The 22,928-nt window shown below is 34.7% G+C and overlaps 1 protein-coding gene across 1 annotated transcript in view; it reads left to right on the top strand.

Annotated features, from left to right (window-relative positions):
• The window catches only part of LIPI (lipase I), a 34,231-nt gene extending 14,283 nt beyond the window's left edge, over positions 1-19,948 (top strand). The window contains 3 exon segments of the mRNA XM_053667265.1: positions 7,765-7,873; positions 11,314-11,490; positions 19,861-19,948. Of these exon segments, the coding sequence (XP_053523240.1) occupies positions 7,765-7,873; positions 11,314-11,490; positions 19,861-19,948 (374 nt within the window).
• The last annotated feature ends 2,980 nt before the right edge of the window (positions 19,949-22,928 follow it).

The following is a 22,928-nucleotide window of genomic DNA, read 5'->3' as shown; positions in this document are numbered from 1 at the left end:
TTCCATGGTGTGTGTGTACTACAGTTTGTTTCATCGTTCATCTGTGGAAGGACATTAGAATGTTTTTTGTTATTGGCCCTTATCAATAGAGCTGCTGTGAATATTCATGTACAAGTTTTTGTGTGAATGTAAGTTTTCGTTCATCTATCATAAAGGCCTAGGAATGCAATTGCTGGGTCCAAACCATTTGCAGATTTAGCCTGATAAGAAATTTATAAGGTGATTTTAGAGTAATGGTACCACTTCGCATTCCTCTCAGCAAAGTATGAGTGATCCAGTTCCTCAGATTTCTTATTAGCATTTGGTGTTATCATTGTTTTTAAAAAATTATTCATTGTGATAAACAAATGGTAATAACTGTGTTGCAGTTTTTTATTTTTTGCCCTGAATACTTATGATGTTGAATATCATTTCAATACATTCTCTTTAGTGTAATGTGCATTTATGTCTTTTGCTCCTTTTCCAATTGGGTTTTTTAAACTGCTGAGTTTTGAGAGTTCATTTTAGTTGTACATTTTTAATCTTCACCCAAGGACATGTTTCTTTACTTGAGAGAGAGAGAGAAACATTGAGGGGAGAGAGACGCATCAACCAGTTGCCTCCTGTAGGAGCCCTGACCAGGGATCAAACCGGAAACTTTTCAGTGTGTGGGACCACGCTCCAACCAACCGGGCCACTTGGCCAAGCCTCTTAACTGTTTTTGATAGTAGCCTTTGTTGTATACTTCATGTGCAAAGTATTTTCTCCCTGTCTATAACTTGACTGTCTTTTTATCTCTTCACAAGGGCTTTTTGCAAGGTCAAAAGTATTTACTTTTCATAAAGTCCAATTTTTAATCTTTTTTTTTTCCTTTAATGGACCATGCTTTTGGTGTCTAAGAACTCTTTGCTGAGCTCTAGGTTTTGGAGATTTTCTTCTACAATTTTTTTCTAAAAGTTTTATAGTTTTATGTGTTACATTTAAGTCTGTATTCCATTTTAGTTTAGTCTTTCTATCATATGTGAGGTTGAAGTTCATTTTCCCCCCATGGATGCTCATTTTTTTCTAGCACCATTTGTTGAAAAGGCTGTTCTTACATCATTGAAATGCTTTTGTACCTTTATCAAAAGCAAGTTAAGCATAGTTGTTTAGATCTGTTTCTATTGGGTCTACACCATGTTCTCTATTCTGTTTCATTGATTTCTGTGTTTACCCTTTTTCCAAGGCCACGCAGTGTTAATTACTAGGGTGTAGTATAGTAAGCCTTATTATTGGGTAGAATGATTATTTTTTTTATTTGCCTTCATCATGATTATTTTAGATATTCCAAGGTCTGTGCATCTTAATATACTTTTAAAATAAGATTGTACATGTCTGCAGAAACTTAACCAGGACTTTGGTAGGAATAACATTAAACCTATAGGTCAGTTTGAAGAAAGCTGACATCTTTACGATGTAGAATCTTCTGAGTCACGAACATATTATGTCCCCTCTCCATTTGTTTCCAATCTTTGATTTCTTTCATTAACACTTCATGAATTTTAGCATACAGATCTCCTACCCCTTTTGTTACATCCATACCTAAATATTTTATTTTTGAGTGATAGTAAATGATATTTAAAGTTTTTGTGATTTTCATCTGCACTGTTAGTGTAAAAAAATGTAACTGAATCTTTTGTTTTGAACTCGTTTTCTGGGATCTTTCAGAATTTGCTCATTATGTCTTGGATTTTAAAAATAGATTTCTTGGAATTTTTTATGTGACAATCATGTCACCTACAAATTGAGGAACTTTTATTTTCTTCCTTTCTAATCTGTAAGTCTTTTGCTTATTTACTTTTCTTTACTTACTTCAGTGGCTCAAACTCCCAATTCTGTGTTGAATAAGAGTGGTAAGAGCAGACATCTTGCCTTCTTCCCAATCTTAGAGAAAAAGCATTCAGTATTTCACCATGAAGTATACGCTTACCTGTAAGATTTATGTGTCTGATCTTTATAAAGTTGAAGTGATTCCTTTGTGTACCTAACTTGTGAAGACTTTTTTCTTATAAATATGTTTTGGATTTTGCCAAGTGCTTTTCTAGATTACTAATGTAAGCATACATTTTCCCCTTTCCTTTGTCGAAATATTGTATTATGTTAATGTTTCTGGAATGTGAACCAGTCTTGTGTTCCTGTCATAAATCCAATTTGGCCATAGTGAGTATTTTCATGCATTGTTGGATTTCATTTGTTAATATTTTGCTGAGGACTTTGAGTCTAAGTTCATGAATATAATACTGTCTTCATATCAGAGTAATGCAACCTCATAAAATGAGTAGGTAAGTTTTCTCTCTTCTATTATTTTCTGGAATATATTGTGAAAAATTTTGCTAATTCTTTTTAAGGTGCTTGGTAGAATTTTTGAGGACAGCCACTTGGACCTCAAGATTTTTTTTGAAAGCTTTTTAATTACAAATTCAATTTCTTTCATGGACATGGGGCTACTCAGATTATCAATTACACCTTGGTTGAATTTTTATAGTTTGTAATTTTCAGACAGTATTATTTTAAGGTGGCAAATTTATGATACTAAAGTTGTTTTTACTACTTCTTCATTATTTTTTAAATGACTACAGGGTCTGTGGCAATACCTTCTATTCCACTGGTTATAGTGGTGACTTTTGTCTTTTCTTTATTTCTATTTTTGTCTATGTTGAGAAGTTTATTGATTCTATTACTCTTTCTCCCCCAAGAATCAACTTTCTATTTCATTGACTTTCTATTGTTTTCCATAATTAAATTTCATTGATTTATGTTCTGCTCTTTATTACATCTTTCTTCCTACCTTTTTGGTATTTATTTATTTTTTTCTCTAAAAGGCAAGATATTAGATGGTTGGTTTGAGGTATTTCTTCATTTCTAATCCTATGAACCTCTGTGTTAGTGCTGCTGGAGCTGTGTCCCACATGCTATGATACATTGTATTTTCATTTTTAATTAGTTTCATATATTTCTTTTTGACACTTTTGGTCATTTTTATAAGCATGCTACTTAATTTCACAGTTTATAGATTTTCCTATCTTTCCATTATTAATTTCTCATTTGGTGTCATGGTTAGATAATGGACTGTATAATTTTATTTTTTTTAATCATGGAGGTATTTTTTATAATCTAAGATATGCTCTACTTGAGTGACTGCTTCATAAGTACCTAAAATAAATGTGTATTCTGTGTTTGTTGGGTGGAGTGTTCTATATATGTCAGTAAGATTTTGTTGGTTGGTCCCCAATACTACTGACTCAAAGCTGAAATATTATCTCATCTCATCTGATAAAATTTTCCAAATCATATCATTTAATTCTAAATGTCGATCAGATTTGGGTGAGACTTGACAGAATCCACCTTTGAGCACAGTTTTTCTCCATTTGTGAGCCTATGAAACTGAAGAATTAAGTCACAGTACCTGTTCTAAAAATAAGAGTGTTGATACAGGCAAAGGATACTCATTATAGACTTTGCTGTTCACAGGGGAGAAAATGAAAGGCAAATGGAGAAAACAGTCCCAAGCATATTTGCAATCCTGTGAGACAAATTCATTTGGTTTCAGGGTCTTGGAATAATGCCCTCTGGTTCATTCATCCTGGGTTCTTTCCTTCGGGGTTCACAGCTTCATATTCACAACTCTCAGAGTTATCTTCTTTCCCTATTTTTTATTTTTATATGAATGGAAGCCTGTGCTAGCAGCTGAATGGTTTTATCAGCTTCTTTCTTGCCTGTAGAACTGTGGAGGTCCCATATCTTCTTTCATTTTGTGCTCTATGTCCCGATCAATCCAGGCCAGTAGTATTCATGGGGCTACAACATTTTCAAAAAACTTGTAGCTCTGCATATATGGTTCAGAGATCCATTAGACAAAAGGCTCCTCAAAATATCTTTTCTGCATTTTTGGCTTCTGCCAAAATGGCTAAGGGAATCTTCAAGTCACACGTGTAATTCTTTCAAAGAGGCTTTTATGTTATTGAATCTCTAACTTGGATCTTCCTAAAGGTAAAGGATTGCCCAGCCACAGTTCCAGTCTTTTTCTAGAGCATATTGTTCTGATGGTGAATCTTGTCGTTGTAGTATTTTTTACAAACTTGGTAAGATAAGGATTTTTCAGGTCATCAGGGTAAGGTTTGCTTCAGTTTAAAACTTTTATCTCAATCTATGTGTTTTCTTTTATATTTACCCATAAACACCAATAATAAATAAGACCACACTTTAGACCCTTTGCCTAGAAATCTCCTCAGTTAAATGTCCAATTTTTAAAATGTATAATTTCTGCTTTCTATGTGATGTTTGGACATGATTCTGCCGATTAATTTCAAAGGATAATTAAATAATTAATATTCTGCATATTAACAGGTTCCAGAGATTAGGACATGACCTATTTGGGGAGGTATACCACAATTACAATATGCATATGTGGTTTTTCACAGACCACTGGTGTCCACATTTTATCACTTCAGTGGTACTCTCACTTCCACTCGGAAGTAGAATGTGGCACCCTCACTTCCACTGGATTCCCTTCACATTCTCCAATTTTAAATATTATTGTCTTGAGTATCAGATTGTGTGATAATTTGTTTCAATCATCTAATAAGATTTACAAAATTCATGAAGAAATGATGAATTTATTGTATGTAGCAATATATCTTCTTTTTTATTGTTTCCCCTTTATTTCTTATGCCTCAAGATTATTTACTTCATCAATTCCTTTCTGTGTAAAGAAATTCCATTTTATAATAATGAGAAATGAGTCTGCCAATGAGAAATTCTTGTAGTTTGTCTGAGAATGTCTATTTCTCCTTTTTCCTCAAAGGATTGTTTTGCTGCATATGATTCAGAGTTAGTCCTTCTTTTAGCACTGGAAAGATGTGGAGCCACTGACCTTTGCTCTCTGTGGTTTTCGAGAAGGAATCTACTGTGACTCCGGTTGGTGTTCTCCTGTAGATAATGCGTCATTTCTTATTGGCTGCTTTCAAGGTCTTATTCTTTATTTTTAGTTTTCTGAAGTTTAATTATGACATATCTTGGTGAGGATTGTTTCAGGTTTATCCTGTTAGCCTCGGTTTCTTGAATCTGTGGTTGGTTTGTTTTTTTCCATCACCAAATTAAAAGAAAAAAATCAGCAATTATTTCTCTGAATGTTCTTACAGTTCCACTCTCTTTTCTCTCTCATCGACACTCTGCTAACACATGTATTATATCTTTGTTATAGTTGCCCAGGTCCCTGTTCATTTCCCTTCTCAGTCTGCTTTTTCTCTGTTGTACAGATTGGGTGACAGATTGATCTGTCCTCAAGTTCACTGATTTCTGTGCTCTAGCATCTCCACTCTACCATAGAGCATATCCAGTGAACTATGTATCTGTTTTATTTTTTACTTATGTAGTTTCTACTGGTTTTTATAGTTTTCATTTCTTTGCTGAAATTTTTCTATTTCTTTATTTTTTTAACAGACTATGACTTTGAAGCTTTTTTATGATGGCTTCTTTAAAATCTTTGTCAGGTAATTCTCAGTTTTCATCTTAGTGTTAGTCATAGTTGATTGTCTATTTTCACCAAAGTTCTGATTTTTTTTCTTAATACAATAAGTAATTTTAAGTCACATCCTGAACATTTTGTCTGTCATGTTAGAATTTGAGTTGGATTTTGAGTATTTTCTTTTAGCAGTTAGTCACACTATTTAGGTTTTTGCCTATGTATTCTGAGGTTGTCATTTTTTTAATATATAGAGGTTCAGGGTTGTTCTATTTTCCTGCTTCTTTTTTGTTTTACATATAAGAATGCATCTTTCCTCAAAGACAATTTACTGGATTCTGTCACAAGAATTTGCCTCATGAAGCCTTTGTGTGTCTTCCTTTGGATCTTCAATGTTTCACACTTTTGTCTTGCCGTGTCTTACTTCTTTCTTTTGGGTCTAAACTTCTACCTTGCTGAAATATATCCTTAGTGACCTTAGTTTTTTCTTATTTTGGAATGTAGAGTTAGTTCTGGACAGAGTACTACATTGAGAGTTATAGTTACTTAGCAAGGTGAAGGTATTTATTATCTTCTTCAGATGAAGTCCTTTTATTTTTCATTTATTGTCAATTTAATTATTCCATACAGAAATCTGTAGTTTTCTTCTGGCTAAATTTATTTATTTATCTATCTATCTGCCTGTTTATCTGTCTGTCTGTCTACCTCTCTAGGAATGACTTATTATCATTTTCTAGTCATAATGGTCAGTCCAACTTTCAGTTAATAAGTAAAGATAAAATATTTGTGTTATCAAAATAAAAATCCATGTCTTCTTTTAATATAGAAAATTCTTAACAGTCAGCTCTTCCTCAAAATTCTCCCATCAGAGCAAATTGTATTCCCTTCCTCTACCCCCCAAACTTAGGTAAGATAATCCTGGAGCATTTTCCATATAAATTAGGGGAGGGACACTTTCACCAGTGATGAATATAAATTTAAATTCCATGTAACATGGAGTTTTATTTAATCTCAGAAAAATTTTTTTCTGCCTAAGACCCATGCACAACCAAGGGAATCCATGTTTCTCTTTCAGTGACAACACAAAAAAAATAAGGACCCTGATACTGTGCAGGGATTTTTGTTTTGGCTCTATCACTTAGCATCACATCTCTGTTCCAGCAGAAGTTGACAAGTAAGACTTTGTCTCCATGCTATACCCAGTTCTTAAGTTCTATAGGGATCCAGGGCTTTAGTCCTTATATACTTTAATTTAATTTAATTTAGGTATACTTTAATTCATGCATCCTGATACTTCCCTTCTTCATCTGAGCTTGGTTGTGTTTTTAACTTATGGATTGTACATCCAGAATGTCTATGTGCTTTAGCAGGAGGAGGACTTATTCTGTAACATCTCCACATGTTGTGCTGCCAGAAATCACTTGAGCAAGTCTGAACTCCCACCTTTTATGGGTGAGGTGCACCAAGTATTTTCTGTAATACTGTGCAGTCACTTCAAAGAAATAAGTAAGCATACCTGTTTGTCTCTCGTGTCAGAAATTGACGAGGTACAGTCATACATCTGTTATATTATTTGAGGTAGCACTAAGCATCAGGCAAAAGACAAGTTACTTTTGGCTGTTTAGCAGCAACATTTAACAGCTAGCATGCACAATTTTACTGCATGTATTTCTCAAAAGAAAATTTCATATGTTCAGTGTTCTGTTTATATACATTGTCTTTAGGACATGTTGTTCAGTACTTGGGAAGAAAACTCACAGAAGGTCTGTACTTTCTGTTTAGCCCAACCTCTGAAAGATATACTGTATCAATTATTAAGAAGAGCATTTTGAATAAGAACTACTGTGAGCTTACTCTATCTAGGAGTATTTAATTTCATAGTCATTCCTAAACAACCAGTGAGATTGGGAATTATATTTTTCAAGCAAGCTTAGGTAGGACTATTTTTGTATTTACTTTAGATGTGCTATTTTTTTTAAAAGATTCTTTAATTTACTTAAATTCTGAGATTTTTTGGTTTGCAGAACAGTTAGTATTCACTAATACTAGTTGTTCACCTTTTCACCATACGCTTCATTGCCCAGAAGATTTGTGTTTTTTTGTTTTTAAGACTGGTTAAAAATTGATAGGAAGTAAAATATATTACCCAGGTACCAAATAAGTGCCTCTTGATGTTATTTGTATGTGTTTATAATATGTCCCTAGAGTATACACATATACATCTGCATATATACCAAAACATTTTTTAAATGTGAACTGCATTCTATTTATTTGTTTTGCAGCCTATTATTTTGTACTCAGTATCGTTTTGGATGACACTATGAAGGACGGCATTATTACGTTTAGATTATTAAGTCAGCTTGGAAGAGTTGAAGAACCAAAGCTCTATGCGTAAGTATAATTTAGTATTATTTTTATTCAGAAATAAAGTGTTTGTTTTTTCCAGCATCTGCTTTGGAAGATAATTCAAATCATGTGAACTTTTTTCACCAGGCTGCTTTCAAAGGCATAGACAGTGGTAGGAATGTGCCTGATTTCAATAATAGCACCGAGACTGCAGTCCTAGAACAGTTGCTTCAAACTGGCTGAGAAGGCAAGGAGGTTGTGAGTCTTCATTTCCTTTACAGACATCATGTCCTATCCAGAGCACCATGAAATACTGAGGCATTTTATTCAAATACTTGAATTAGTGCATTTTTTATAAAATAATATAAAATATGGACCACTTATCTATGGTAAATTTGTCCATCTATGTCTGGCCAGTGAATTTATTATGTTTCCATTAATATCTTTGCTAATAAATTTAGTTATGCTTTGGGATTTAAACTACATTAGATGCCAGGGAAGTCAGAGACATTTAAATGAGCTTTTATTTCCCTTTTCAAAATTAAAATAGGAATATTTGCTTGCTGTAAAAGAACATGTCACATTATACAGCAGACAATGAGAATCATCTACAATTATATCATTTTTAACATTCAGTTTTACAATTTGATTTATAACTATTCCTCCTTCTTTTCCTTCTTCACCTCCTCTTTTTTGTCCTATATTTTCCTTTAGTACATGCCCCTGTGCACACACATATTATTTTTTAAAATTAGGATCTTGTCACACATTGTTTTGTCTTGATTTTTATGTAAATGCTATAGCATGATTGCTTTTCTCTATGTCATTAAAGTCACATACATTAAAATATGATACTAAATATATTAATATGCCAATCTAGGATTTTAAGCCATTATCAATAATGGATATTGAGGTGAGAATAACTCCCCAGATGAGTGGCTAATGGGGGGATTAGAAAAACAAGAATAGAAAGCTGATTATTATAATAATAATAAGCCAGTAACTGCACTAAAAATTGGGGCTTGGAATTTTGGATTAACTATATTTTTATCCTTATATTGTCTAGTTCAGCAGAGAGACTGTACAAATACATAATACAAATAAAATGGTTTGTCATTTCTCTATTCAAACAATTTTTAATGACTATCCCCATGGAAGTAGGTACTGTGCTAAGTTCTGAGGATAACGGGATAAACAAAAACAGACATGGTCCTACTCTCATTAGAACCCTAATGAAAAATATAACAATAATTAAATAATTATGAAAATATGTAAATAAAATCTGTCATATTTATATATCTCATAATATATCTTGAGGCACACTATGGTGTGAAAGGAAACGTAAAATTGGGGTGAGGGGATGAGAATTAGTGGGGCCACTACAAGTTTCTCCAAGGATGTTTTATACTCGTTGATTGGGACCTAAATGGTGAGATGGAGTTAGTCTGCTTTGCGGTATTCCAGGCAGAGAGGCCAATACAGGCACAGACCCTGAAGCAGGAGGGAGCAGACTCAATTTCAGGTGCTGAACAAAGAGCATTATGTCTGAAAATACAGGCAGGGAGACCTGAGAGAGGTAGGGAGCACCTAGGTTTTGTAGGAACTAGAACTTGTAGGACATGTTCCAGGATTTATATTTTTCTCATGGGGAAAATGGAAACCATTGACATGTTAGCTGAGGCAGTCTGGTTGGGACAGGACCGGATTTTCGTTTTGGAAAGACTGTTTGTCCACAGTAGATTGGAAGCAGGAAAGACAGGGTAGTGTTGTAAGGATATGGGCAAGAAATGGTCCTGAGATAAGAGTGTTTGCAGTGGTAATGGAGAAATGAGGATGAATTCAAAGCATATTTGAGGAATTTCACAAGTAAAGTCAGTAGGAATTTATGATTGACTGGGTGTAGGAAATGAAAGAGAGGATACTCTGAAGGATTAATCCTAGTTGTCTGGTTTGGGGAATAAGTGAGGGTTACAATTTAAAATGGTAAGGAAATGTGTAGATTCTGGTGTTTTTTTTTTTGGTTTTCTTTTTTTTGAGAGGTAGACGTTGGGGAGAGTGTCATTTATATTTAGCCTATTGAGCTTTAGGTATCCTTGAGATGGATATCTAAGTGGCCATGGTAAATAACAGCGGGTATATGGTCTGAATCCAGCAGACAGGACCAAGCTGGAGGCAGAGATTTGGTGGTCACAAACCAAGGTATTTGAAACCATTAGAGTAGATGTGACTTTGTGGAGTAAGATAACACATACCCAACTGAATATGTTTACTCTGAAATATCTCTGAGAAACCTAGATAAGCTCTTGGACAAAAATGAGAGGTGTGGCCAATGACATATTCTGTGAAAGAGAAGGTAGTGACTCAGCCAGGACTGTACGGAGATAAACTTTGAGGGAGTGATAACCATTCGGGCTGACCTGCTGTGAAGATTCAAAAGGAGAGGAGAGCAGAGATAAATACAAGATAGAGCTAGTGCCAGGTGCCAGCTGGTTGCACTCGGGCTGTTCTGTGTGTGATTGAGACTTTTGCACAAGCAAAATGCTGCCTCAAAGAAGGAAATTATTTAACAGATTTAAAAAATATTCTCTTTCTCTTCTTTCTCTCCTCCCCTTCTCTCCCCTCTCCTCTTTTTTCCTGTTCTTCCTTCCCCCCTTCCCTTTTCCCCTCCTCCTCGCCCTCTTCCTCTTTCTTCTCATTTTCATTTTCCTCAGAGTTCTGTCTGGAGTCAGCAGACCTGTGTTGACCCCAGGGCCCCACAGTTCTGACACCTATGGATAAGGAATTGAGCAGAGTGGTAAAGCGTGTTGATGTGGCTGTGTTTGCATCCAGTTTTGCATTCACTTGCTTAGGAAAGACACTTATATTCTCTAATACTCAGTTTCCTCATCTGTAAAATGGTAACACAAATAGTACCTAATAAAAGGAATTGTGGAGATCATCAAATAAGATCAAGTATATAAAGCTTTATTGTAGTTCTTGGTATATCATAAACATTCAGGAAATTGTGCTTATTTAATACTGAATTTATTATTTTTCGTTAGAAACTCAGGCTTTTACAATTGTCTCTTTAATTCACAAATATTTGATAAAGTGGCACAGAACAACAAAGGATTATTATTTGAGCACCGTTCTATTCAGGGAACTCTGATAGTTGTTTAGGGGTCTAAAAAAAGAAGCATAAGATGACTTATCTAATTTTAGACAAAGGAATAATCTAAACACCTAGTCAGAAAGATAAGATGTCCCACTTTTTTTCAAAAAGTATTCCCCAAATATTGTGTATAGGGATGAAAGTATTATTATTTTATATATTTTGTTCTAAATTACTGTTTAAACTATTTAAATAATTACTTAAATAATGTTTATTGTTTGGCCTTTTTCTATATGATTGGTCTCTATCCTGCATTGTTCATATTATTTTGATTTTAGAGTGAAGCTATATGTCAAAGTACTTATATTCTGAATATGTCAAATTTTCTGTTTAGGAATAATAAATCACTTCATAAAGTTCGAGAAGTCAAGATTCTTGCTCAGTTTTTAAATGATGTTGTAAATATCTCAAGCATCGGTTTGGCATATTATCAAAGCTCAAATCATCAGTGTTCCACATGCCAATATAGAATCCAGCGTCTCATGTTAAAATCCCTTACATATCCAGAGAGGTAAGAAAATAAATTTTGATTTAAATATGTTGCCTTTTAAACTTGAAAATATTGGTTTGCTATAAAATGATTTAAGAATTCAAGTACTCAAATATCTTTTTTGTGTGTGTATTTCAAATTATATTTTATTAGAATATTTAAAAAAGTACAAAATACTTTTGTTTTTTGCTTGGAGGAGATTCATTTGGAATCACATCACCCCATCAAAGAAAAACACACACAATTATTGCATAAGACACAACAAAAATGAAAAGAGTAAGACAAATGTCTAGCTTAGAAGTATATCAATAATTTTTACATATGCATATATTGTACACAGTGGTTTATTGTCCTTTTATACAATCCTTTAGATGAGGTCCAAAGGACTATAGTAAGACATATAAGATTCTACCAATCGTTAGAGATTCAACCCCAAGAGTATACTGACAGGAGTCAGACTTTAGCATATATACAATAACAACATGAGGAGAATTTGACTCTACACTTTTAAAGAAAAAGTTTATTCTGTTTTTCCCATTACCATTTAGTATCTCATATCCCCCTCCCCCTGCAGTTTTACAGTCCCCTGTCTTGGTTTGTCAGTAACATCACCAATATCTCTATTCCAAAAATTGTGACATCAGCATTACTGCGTGGGTACCATTTTTAAAAAGATAATAGACTCTAACAGCATTTTCCTAAGCCCATTTGATATGCTGTTCTTGGTTTCATGTCCTCACAACCAAGAAGGTTTTTCCCTCCATCCTTGTCCTCACAGTCTTGGCATAGCAATACATGTTCACATTGGCAGAAGCCATATTTCCACGAAAATGCCCCTGTGAAAGCACTAAGAACCACTGAGAGGTCTTCAGTGAGCTGATCATCTGGCAGTTTGAACAGCAGGTGTTCTCACAGGGAACATCATCAACTGAGTGCCGACATCAATAGGTTTGGGGATTGTTCAAATCTCTCTTCTTTAGTTGGGGCAACACTTAATTTTTACTCTTCTGTATTGATTATTCTCTGTATTAATATATTTGATTTCCTATTTGCCTATCTATGGGTGTTGTTGAACTTAGTAAATAGAATTTTTGGAGAATAAAATAATAAAAATGGTAAGTAATGTTCATTTAGATGACATATATATCAAATAGAGGAGAGTTGGGACAATTCTTTAAAGCATAAGTTATTTTGTAACTTGGTATAAAAGAATATTTAGTAATTCAAAAGTCAAAAGTAAGATGTCATTATAATGGAAAAATACTGGGATATTTTTACTGTCCTTTTCTTTTGGAATATGAAAATATATGGATATTTTTAGTTAAGAAATTAGCAACATTGTTCCCTGACAGTGTGTTGGGGGGGGGGTTATGAGGTCATGTTTGAAGGACTGAAGATTTGAATGGCATGGACCCATTTACACATGGACAGTTTTTTTAAAAATGAATATACTTTAAAAGCTTTTAAAGATTTATGAAAATTTGAAAAAAACTGTACAGGAATCACATAGCATAGAAATTTAGAAAATTTAAAAGCTAGGTATGTCATGAACACATACAATATATGTATGTATTTTCTGTTCTTTATGATTTTTCTAATATTTTCTTTTTTCTGGCTTACTTTATTGCAAGAATACAGCATAATACATATATATACAAAATATGTGTTAATTGGCTACTTATGTTATCAGTGAGGCTTCCAGGCAACAGTAGGCTGTTAGTAATTAAGTTTTGGGGGAGTCAGAAGTTAAACACAGATTTTTGACTGTGTGTGGAATCTGCACTCCTAAATTGTTCAAGGGACAATTGTACTTTTGCTGTCCCCAAAAGCCAGGTTTTAAAGGGCCAGGGTTGTTGCACCATCATATTCCCTTAAATCCCCCTCCCCCTATTAATACCTCTGTGAGCATCAGAAAAGTAACTATAAACAATGAAGTTAGAGGCTTTAGCTTACATACTCTGTTTCTGACATTTGGATGTAAAGGTACATATTGTCCAGGAATAAAGTCTTTTTCCTACATACCATAAATGGAAAGAGAAACAAAAGCAATACCTCCATAGTATAGAAAAAGCACACAATGTAAATCTAGGCCAGGCACCAAATATTTAGCTTAGAATCGCTGTACATAAAACATCCCAGGAGCTTAAAATGAGAAAGATAAATTTAGTTCCATGTAAACAGTAAAAGGACCAAGGATAATCTGCCTTATGTGTATATGGGCAAATGCCAAGGCTAGATTCACTTCTCGTTGTTTAAACTGTGGAGAGTCATGCAGGTCATTCCCTGTAATAGCTTCTAGGGTCACTGTTCACATAGATAATAACAGTACAATCACAATGTACTGGAAGCTTTGCAACATGAATCTGTTTATAAACAGTTGTGTCTTTCCAACCATAAGTTAATGGCTGCTGTCTTTTGTGGAATCATCAACTTAGTTTTTCTCTTATTGTTGGATACTTCATTTATCTTTAGTATTTGCTTATCATAAACACTGGCTACGTATAGACAACTATCTGCACTTTGAACAGTTCCTTGGTTTTATATTCGTAGAAGACATTTCAAGGAGAAGACACATTTTCAAATCTTCCACCTCACCACATGATGTCACACCTTGACACAGAGTGTTGGTGAGCCTACGGACAGCCACTGCACCCCCTTCATGCCTTTCTAAGTGACTTATTTTAGGGAGAAAGGAAGGGCAGACAGATGTGACTGCTGTTATGTTTGAGTCATTATGTTCTTAATTATGATTTACATAGAGAAATGTTTTATGCAACTCATTTACTAGTTAGCTAAGAAATAGGGTGAAGTCATAGGGATATGTTACAGCACAAAAAGTAAGCATGCATTGTAACTAACCTTTATGTGAAATTTAGACAGTGGATAGACTATGAAAATTCACCAAATTTTCTACTCAGGGGAAAAAAACTAAAATACATTGTGGGTGTTTAGCAAAACTCTTAACATCTCCTGCTGGCTGGAGATGCTAACAGATGCTTGGATAAAATGTGTGCCTCCAATTTAATTACCTAGGTAATTGTCATAACCATTTAGTTGCTTTTCCTATTTAGATCTGTCCATACAGATAGTGTGCAATTAATGAGAATTAGCACTGCCAAATTATTAGGAACATGAGTTATAAAAATGTGATGCCTTATGGTCCAGATTAAATTGTGTAAGCACTCAACCAGTGATTATTTCTTTGTAACCAAGGGTGGTAAAGACTACAGTGTAGTTCTCTTCTAGGGTTTTCCTGGAGAGCAGGGCCTTGGAATTTGGGGACTGAGAGGTACATTCACAGTGTTGGTGATATGGTATTACATCTTGAGGAAAGTTGGAATAAAGCTACCTCCTTAAACTTTGCAGTAAAATCACTCTTTTAGGCATACAGGTCTAGGAGTTTTGATACGTTCGTGTAGCCACCACGACCAAGATCCAGATCATTTCCATCAGTCACAGAAACTGCCTGGTGCTGTCGCCTTCATTTTCAACTGCATTCCCCACTTCTCCTTCCACTGTACTAGTTTTGCCTTTCCCAAAACGTTACATAAATGGAATCATATAGTATGTAGCCTTTTAAATGTGGCTTCTTTCACTTAGCTTTGTGCATTTAAAATTTATCCATGTTCTTCCTTATATCCATGGAATCTTATGGATGAATAGTATTCTGTGTATGGTATACCCGAGTTTCTTTATCCATTTACCAGTTGGAAGACATATGGTTTGTTCACAGTTTTTGATATCTGTCTCTGAATAAGGCCAACACGAATATTTGCATGTTTTTGCACACATATTTTTATGTAAATATAACTTTTTATTTTACTTGGATAAGTACCTGTCAGGAGATTGCTGGATCATCTTGTAAATATAGGTTTAACTTGACAGAGTATGTTGATGACCTCTGCCATTTGATTAAGGGTATTTATATCTTTTAATTTAATGTGATTATTAATGTGGTTGGGTTTAAATTTATCATCTTCTATTTTGTATTCTGTTTGTTATTTCCTTTTTTCTCATTGTCTGCATTCTTTTGTATAAATCCAATAGTCTCATGAGTCCACTTTATCTCTTTTATTGGTTTATCATCTATAACTCTTTTAAAAATATTTTAGATGTTTTTGGGGGATTGATATTATAATCTTTGCCACAGTGTACCTTCAAGTGATTTTTACCACATAACATGTAACATAAAAACTAAAGTAATATAATTATATTTCTTCCACTATAGATTTCATTTTGTTGTTGGCATACATTTTACTTTTACATATGCCAGAAATTCCATAATCCAATCTATCAGTTATAAAGAGTCAAGCTATTAAAGAGATTATAAATACTTAAGAAAATTAATGTATTTATCCACTTAGTTACCACTTCTAGTGGACTTCTAAGCCATAGTAGATGGATATTTTCATGTGGTATAATTTATCTTTTGACTAATAGAGTTCTTTAAACTCTATTTTTTATAGTGTAGGTCTGTTGGTCGTAAATTTTTTCATACTTTTTGTGTCTGAAAAATCTTTCTAATACCTTCATTTTAAAAGATAATTTATTGGGTTATAGAATTCTAGTTTGACAGCTTTAATTTTTTTTTACTTTGACTACTTTAAACATGTTGCTGTACTGTCTTTTACTATGCATTTACCCTAATGAGAAATCTGTTACTATCCTTCCTTTGTTCCTGTGAAGAAAATATGCCATTTTTCTCTGGCTGGTTTTAAGATTTTGTCATTACTGATGTTAAACAATTTGATTATGTTGTAACTTATAATTTTATCCTACTTCTTGTGTTGGGAGTTTGTTGACATTCTGGGGTCTGTGGGCTCATACATATTATCAAATTTTATTTAAAAATTTAACTATTTTTAAAAATCTTTTTTTGTGTCCCTTTTTAATCTGGTCTCCCTTTGAGGATTCTAATGTCAAGTTTATTAGGCTGCTTGAAATTTTCCCACAGCTTACTGATGGTCTCAATTTTTAAATGTATTTTCCTCTTTTATTTCATGTTGAATATATTTTATTGCTATGTTTTTAAGGTCACCATTCTCTCTTCTGTATTGTCTAATGTAATATGAATCTCATCCAGGGTACTTAAAAATGTATATATTTTATACTTTTATTGATTCTAAAGGGAGGGGAAGGGAGGGAGAAGGAGAAGGAGGGAAACGTGGATGTGAGGGAGAAACATCAACTGATTGCCTCTCATATGTGCCCTGACCAGCATCAGACCTGGAGCCGTTTGGTTTGCAGGATGATGCCCAACCAACTGAGCCACACCAACCAGGGCCAGGGCACTTTTCATAACAGACATTATAGCTTTCACTTCTAGAAGTTTGATTTGGATTTGTTTGTATCTCTTATGTCTCTACTTACCTATTTGAATGCATGGAATACAGTTATATAATTCTTTTAATACCCTTGCCTGCTGATTCTTACATCTCTGCTAGTTCTGGGCTGGTTTCAGTTGGTTGACCATCATGTTGGGTCCATTTTCCTACTGCTTTGCATGCTTGGAAATTCTTGATGATGTGCCAGACATTGTGTATTTTATCACATGGAGTGCTTATATTTTTCTAGCGCAATGAATGTTCTTCAGGTTTCTTCTCAAGATGCTGTTCAGTTACCTACAAACAAATTGATTCTTTCAGGTTCTGCTTTTAAGATTTTTTAGGCATACCTGGAGTAGTGTTCAGTTTTGGGTCCATTATTCTGACAACTGAGGCAAGATCTCTTTATGCATTTTATCAGAGATCTGTGAGTTATTAGTTTTCCCCATCTGATAGGTGGGGACAGGCACATGTGCTAGTGCCGGAAACCTAATCTTAGGTAACATTTTAAAGGAATATTAGGGGCACGGATGTGCTGATATGTTGTGCAAAATCCATCAGGTGAATTTTGAAATGAGAAAGAACGTATATCTCTTGTAATTTGTCATAATATATATGGATTGAAATAAAAAAACTAATTGTAATTGGATTTTAGAGAAATTATCACTAGTTGTAATTGGATTTTAGAGAGTTATAATTTATCAATACAGTATGTTCATTTCTGCTAATGTGTGGTAAGCAAAGCACTAAAATGCAATAGTTATTTCTTTCAGCAATTGGAAAAAAACATAATATTTTTACCCCATGGTAACTCAACATGTACCACAGACTTTGAAACAAAGTATAGGTTTTTTAAAATCTTTTTTATTGCCTATGGAGGAATTATTAGTAACAGAATAAGTTATGTCAAAGTTAAAACCGTGACAGCAGGACTGGATAGGCTTTTCACAACACAGAAACACACAAGCTTGGTGTTCCTCATATGTGTTGGTGAAATTTAACCTTGTAACCAGTACAAACCAGCCTAACCTGTGTGTAATGCTTGTGGAGGCTGTGTACCACCTGGAATACTTACTTATAAGTATACATTTAGTATATTACTAATTGAAGACACTTCAATTAGTAACAGGGTTCAGAGGTTCTGTATTATTATAGAAAGGAAAATCATCCCTGGCCAGTCATGCAGTTGGTCGGACCATCGTTCTATTCACCAGAAGGTTGCAGGTTTGATCCCTGGTAGGGGCACATACCAAGGTTACAGGTTGGAAACCCAGTCAGGGTTCACACAGGAGGCAACTTATCTATGTTTTTCCCACATCATTGTTTCTCCCCTCTGCACGTTTCTCTCTGTATCTGTCTCTTCATCTTTCGGCCTCTCTCTCACTCCCTTTTTTTCTCTCCAGAGTCAGTGGAAGGAAAACATATCCTTAGTGAGGATTTAAAAAATGAAAAGCCAGCCCTGTGGGGCTGCTCAGGTGATTGGAGTGTTGTTGGGGACACCAAAATGACACCAAAATGTTGTGGGTTCAATTCCTGGTCAGAGTGCACACCTGTGTTCTGGGTTCATTCCTGGGTGGGGAGTGTCCGGGCAGCAACTGACTGATCATTCTCTCTTACATCCCTCCCTCTCTCCCCGACCCCCTTCCTCTCTTCTCTCAGATCAATAATAAAATATCCTTGTGTGAGGACTGAAAAAAACCTTATCTTAATATTGTGTATTACAATATGTGAATAGCAGTATTATTTAATGGCTGAGGTAGTTTATCCATTGATAATTGGATAAGTTAAACAAGGAAGCAGAGGGAGACCCAAAAACCAAAGGCACATTCGGTGAATGAGGGGTGTGGCGGGATAAACAACTGGTATGAATATGTGTACATTTGGGTGGGGAGTGGTAAAGTCATCCTTCTACTTACATCTCCCCTGTGTGTTCCTCTCCCCTGTATTGTTTCTCTCATACAGGGGAGAGAAAGGTGAGTTTGATTTTTCAATTATATTCTGACCTCTAAGAATGCACTGAAAAGATATTTTGCTAACATCTAAAGATTCTTAAGAGATTCAAGTATTATCATTTTATTGTACCTTTACTGCTATAGTATTAACATTAAAATGTTAATGTCTTTATTATTTTAAATGTAAAATACTATAGTATTTTTATCAGCTTTTATAATTAAAGGTGAATGTCTACATTTTATTACTTTTAAATACATTAGCAGAAGAAAAGTTGGTTTATTTTAAAAATTAAGTAACTTAACCTAAAAATTCTGTTGAATATTTTAAAAATGTATTCAGTGACATCTTCACCAAGCTAGGAGGCTGGGAGCTTCTGTCCCTTGAACCGGTGAAGTGCTTGTGACAAATAATGGCGAATGACCAGCCCCTGTGACATTGAGTTGTCCCTTCTCCTGGACTGTTCCGATTGCTGACATAGAAAATTTCTATTTATCACCACCATTTTTTTCTTTACCGTCCATTTCTGAACACTTCCCAATCTTTTATTAATTCTAGTTAATTATAGTTTTGAAGATTTTCAAGATATTAAGAGGAAGATAACTAGACAAGATGCTTGATTTACCACAGTTACTTGACTTCTCAAAAATCTTCAATTACCAACTACACAATCTCTCCCAGGTATAGAATACTTCACATATTATCACTTCCATTTTAGTAGGTGGCAAAGATAATTGATTAAGTCACTTCATCAGCACTTGTCTGTGCATTTCAGTGGTAGGAGCAGCGGCCCAGCCACTGAGCTGAGTTCGGGTTTCATTTATTTCGGTGTCCAGCAATATCTCCCACGCATTGTACATATTTCAGTGGAGCAGCAAAGAGAGAAGTTTAAACACAGAAATTCTGTTCTTTTTTTCATAACCATCATGTCTGCTTCATTCCAGCAAAGCCCAAAAAGAGAGTGGAAACCTTCCTGTAGGTTTGTTCCAACTCCCTGTGTTTGGAAAACTAGTTAGTTATAATAAGCATAACATATTCTAATATTTATGAGAAAAAGAAACTTTGTTGTTTTACTAATAGGTTTTTTCTTTTTCTTTCTTTTTTTTCTCTCTCACAGACCTCCACTCTGTAGGTATGACTTCGTACTTGAAGAAAACAAAGAAGTATTTCTCAATCTATGTACTTGCAAACCAGAGGAAATATGACATGCCTTCTTCCTTTAATTGCAACAACTTGTGAATTAAAGAAGGTATAACTGGGAACAATGTAATTACTATTTCTTTTAGAATGCATTGTTAAATCTGTTAGTCAGATATTTCCACTTTTTTAAATAAACTTTTAAAAATCAAAAATATATAAAACTTAAAAATATATATGACAATCATTTTGAGTTCATTCTAAAAGCTGTTTATTTCTGTTTACCTCAATCAACCATTTATCATAGAATGTTTCCCTTGTTTATTATTAATAGATAATATGTCTTTATAAAAAAAAAGAAGCTTATTGCTTCAATACACTGTCTAAACATTCTCCATTTCTCAGACTACAGTGGTAACATATATGAAAATTTTAAAATTGTAAATTTGTCACTGGGAGAAGCCACTTGGATTAATGTAGCTCTTATAAACATAAATGCATTTTCAGTTTAGTGACCTATTCAGTATTTTGTAATGCTTTGTAAATAAAAATTTTGTTTCCAAAATCTTTAGGAGCATAATAGTTTAAGGGTCCATAATGCTTAAGGTCAGATCCTGTGTCCGCTGCTACTCATGGTGTTATCATGAGTAACCAGATTTATCTTGCCCTGTTTCAGTCACTCAGAATTTTTGTGAAGATTGATTCAATGCTTTGACTAATGTCTGCCTGTAATGCTAATGGTAAAAATAATGATAGTTAACACATAAATTGCTATATTTCTATTCATTTGATCATTACAAAACCCCTATGAGGTTGACCTTGTTGTCACCACCAATGAAGAAACCGAGGCACATAAATGTGAACTAACATAGCCAGGATCATGCTCAAAACCAAAATCAAAATCAAAGTCATCAGGCCTTTTGTCCATATTTTAACCCCTATAAAGTGTTCTCCACAGTTCAACACATGGTAGTATCTGTATTTACAAATATTATTGCATTCAAAATGTTAATCTACATGTACTTGGCATTGTCCTATTTACTTGTTCAGTGCAAGAATTCCTGGGCTGTAGGTCCCTCTCACTTATATATGAATGTTCCCAAGGTTTGCTTTATGTATGTTTCTTAGCCAATCTATGAACTGAGTCAGCCTGTATATGCTTTTGAATTCCCCAGGAGGAATTGCTGGGGCTGCCTTAACAAAATACCACAGATAGGGTGGCCTAAACAACATAAATTTATTTTCTCAAAGTTCTGGTGGCTAGAAGTCCAGGATCGTAATGTCAACAGGTTTGGCTTTTTCTAAGGCTTCCTTCCTTGATTTACAGACAGCCACTTTCCTGCTGTGTTCTCATACGGCCTTTCCTCTGTGCATTGTGTCTCTAGTGTATCCACATTTTCTCTTCTTATAAAGACATGAGTCGCTTTGGAGTAGGGCCCACCCCAATGAACTCATTTAAATTTAGTCACCGCTTTCAAGGCCTATCGCCAAATATAGTCACGTTTAAAGTACTGGGGGTTAGGGCCTTAGCATAAGAATTTTGGGGAGACAGTTCAGTTTATAACATCTGTCTCAACTTCTTAGCTTCACAATGATGAGATTTGCCTAATGAGTCATTTGAAGGTAAATCAGAGTCCTTGTTGGTGCCTACCTGGAGAACACTAATGTATGAATATCCTTGGTGTATTAGATCTGTGTTCTACTTGTGCAAAGACAAGTAGAAGCAGCTTCTCTCTTTGCTTAGGGATGTAAGCAGGGCTACCTGCCCCTCTACTGTCTGACAGTCATTTTTAAAAACCAACTTCTGCCCTGGCTAGTGTGGCTCAGTGGATTGAGTGCTGGCCTGCAAACCAAAGGGTCTCCAGTTTGATTCTCAATCAGGGCACATGCCTGGGTTGCAGGCCAGGTCCCCAGTAGGGGGTGTGCATGAGACAACCACACACTGATGTTTCTCTCCCTCTCTTTCCCCTTCTCTTCCCCCCCTCTATAAACAAACAAACAAACAAATAAATAAAATCTTTAAAAATAAAATAAATAAAAACGACTCCTTCAGCTTTTGCCACAGCCCATCACTCCACAGGCCTCTGACTCCAGTCCACAGAGATACCTTCTTTTTTGTCACTTCAGCATTTGCTCACAAACTTCCCACATTCTTAAACGAAACCATAAACCCTTATATAACTTGACTTTTCCAATCCCCCCTAATTAATTTGGCAAATATCTCCAGAAACTTTTAAATCTCATTTGATGACCTTAATACTTAAAATTAAATAAAATGCACTATACACACGTTTCCAGGAGCAGAAACCCTGCTGCCATCTGTGTGACTGCTTAGGGCCCTGGATGAAAGAGGAACAGTAGCCAGCTTGCTTCATAGCAAAGTAAATGACCCCATCATCCTCATAATAAAACTTATGAGGTGATAGAAAACACAGGTGATAGAATCTTTTAAGGATAATGCAAAGACATACCCTTATAGTATCCTTACATTACAATATCTTCCCCAGTATCCCAATTTCTTTTGCATCTTTTTTCAACATAAAGGTTAATGAAGAAAGGGAGGCTTTGGAACTCCTCTTGGTGGTGAGGGAAAGAAACTCCTCTGATACTCACGTTTATAGTCTTCAAGGAGTATTTTAATCCTATTTATTTTTTAAAATTTGTGGAAGTCATAGATCAAAATTGAAAAAGAAAAACCTGTATTTTTCAATGGGTCATGAGAAAGCCCAGGTATTCTGTAGCAATTATCCAGACCAACAAAAAGAACAAATAGCTCTTATGCACAAAATATGTTATTCCAGGCTGCTCTGAAGACACAACATCCTAGATCAGATACATAAGAAACAAAGAGATAAGGTGTTTCAATTATCGAACCTTCAGAATGTCTGCTTGACACAAGTCACAGGATTGAACTCACTGTTTTTAAAAGTTCCATCTACAGTGTAGTTTGAGGATTTTAGGTCACGATAGTGGAACAGGCAAATGCTGTGCTAACCTCCTCTCATGACCACACAACATTAAAATTAAATTCTAGAACAACCACTCTTG

The sequence above is a fragment of the Artibeus jamaicensis genome, unplaced genomic scaffold (genome assembly GCF_021234435.1).
Source record: "Artibeus jamaicensis isolate MK-2021 breed Jamaican fruit bat unplaced genomic scaffold, CSHL_Jam_final contig_466, whole genome shotgun sequence".
Lineage (NCBI taxonomy): Eukaryota > Metazoa > Chordata > Mammalia > Chiroptera > Phyllostomidae > Artibeus > Artibeus jamaicensis.
This window is presented reverse-complemented; position numbering and strand designations above follow the sequence as displayed.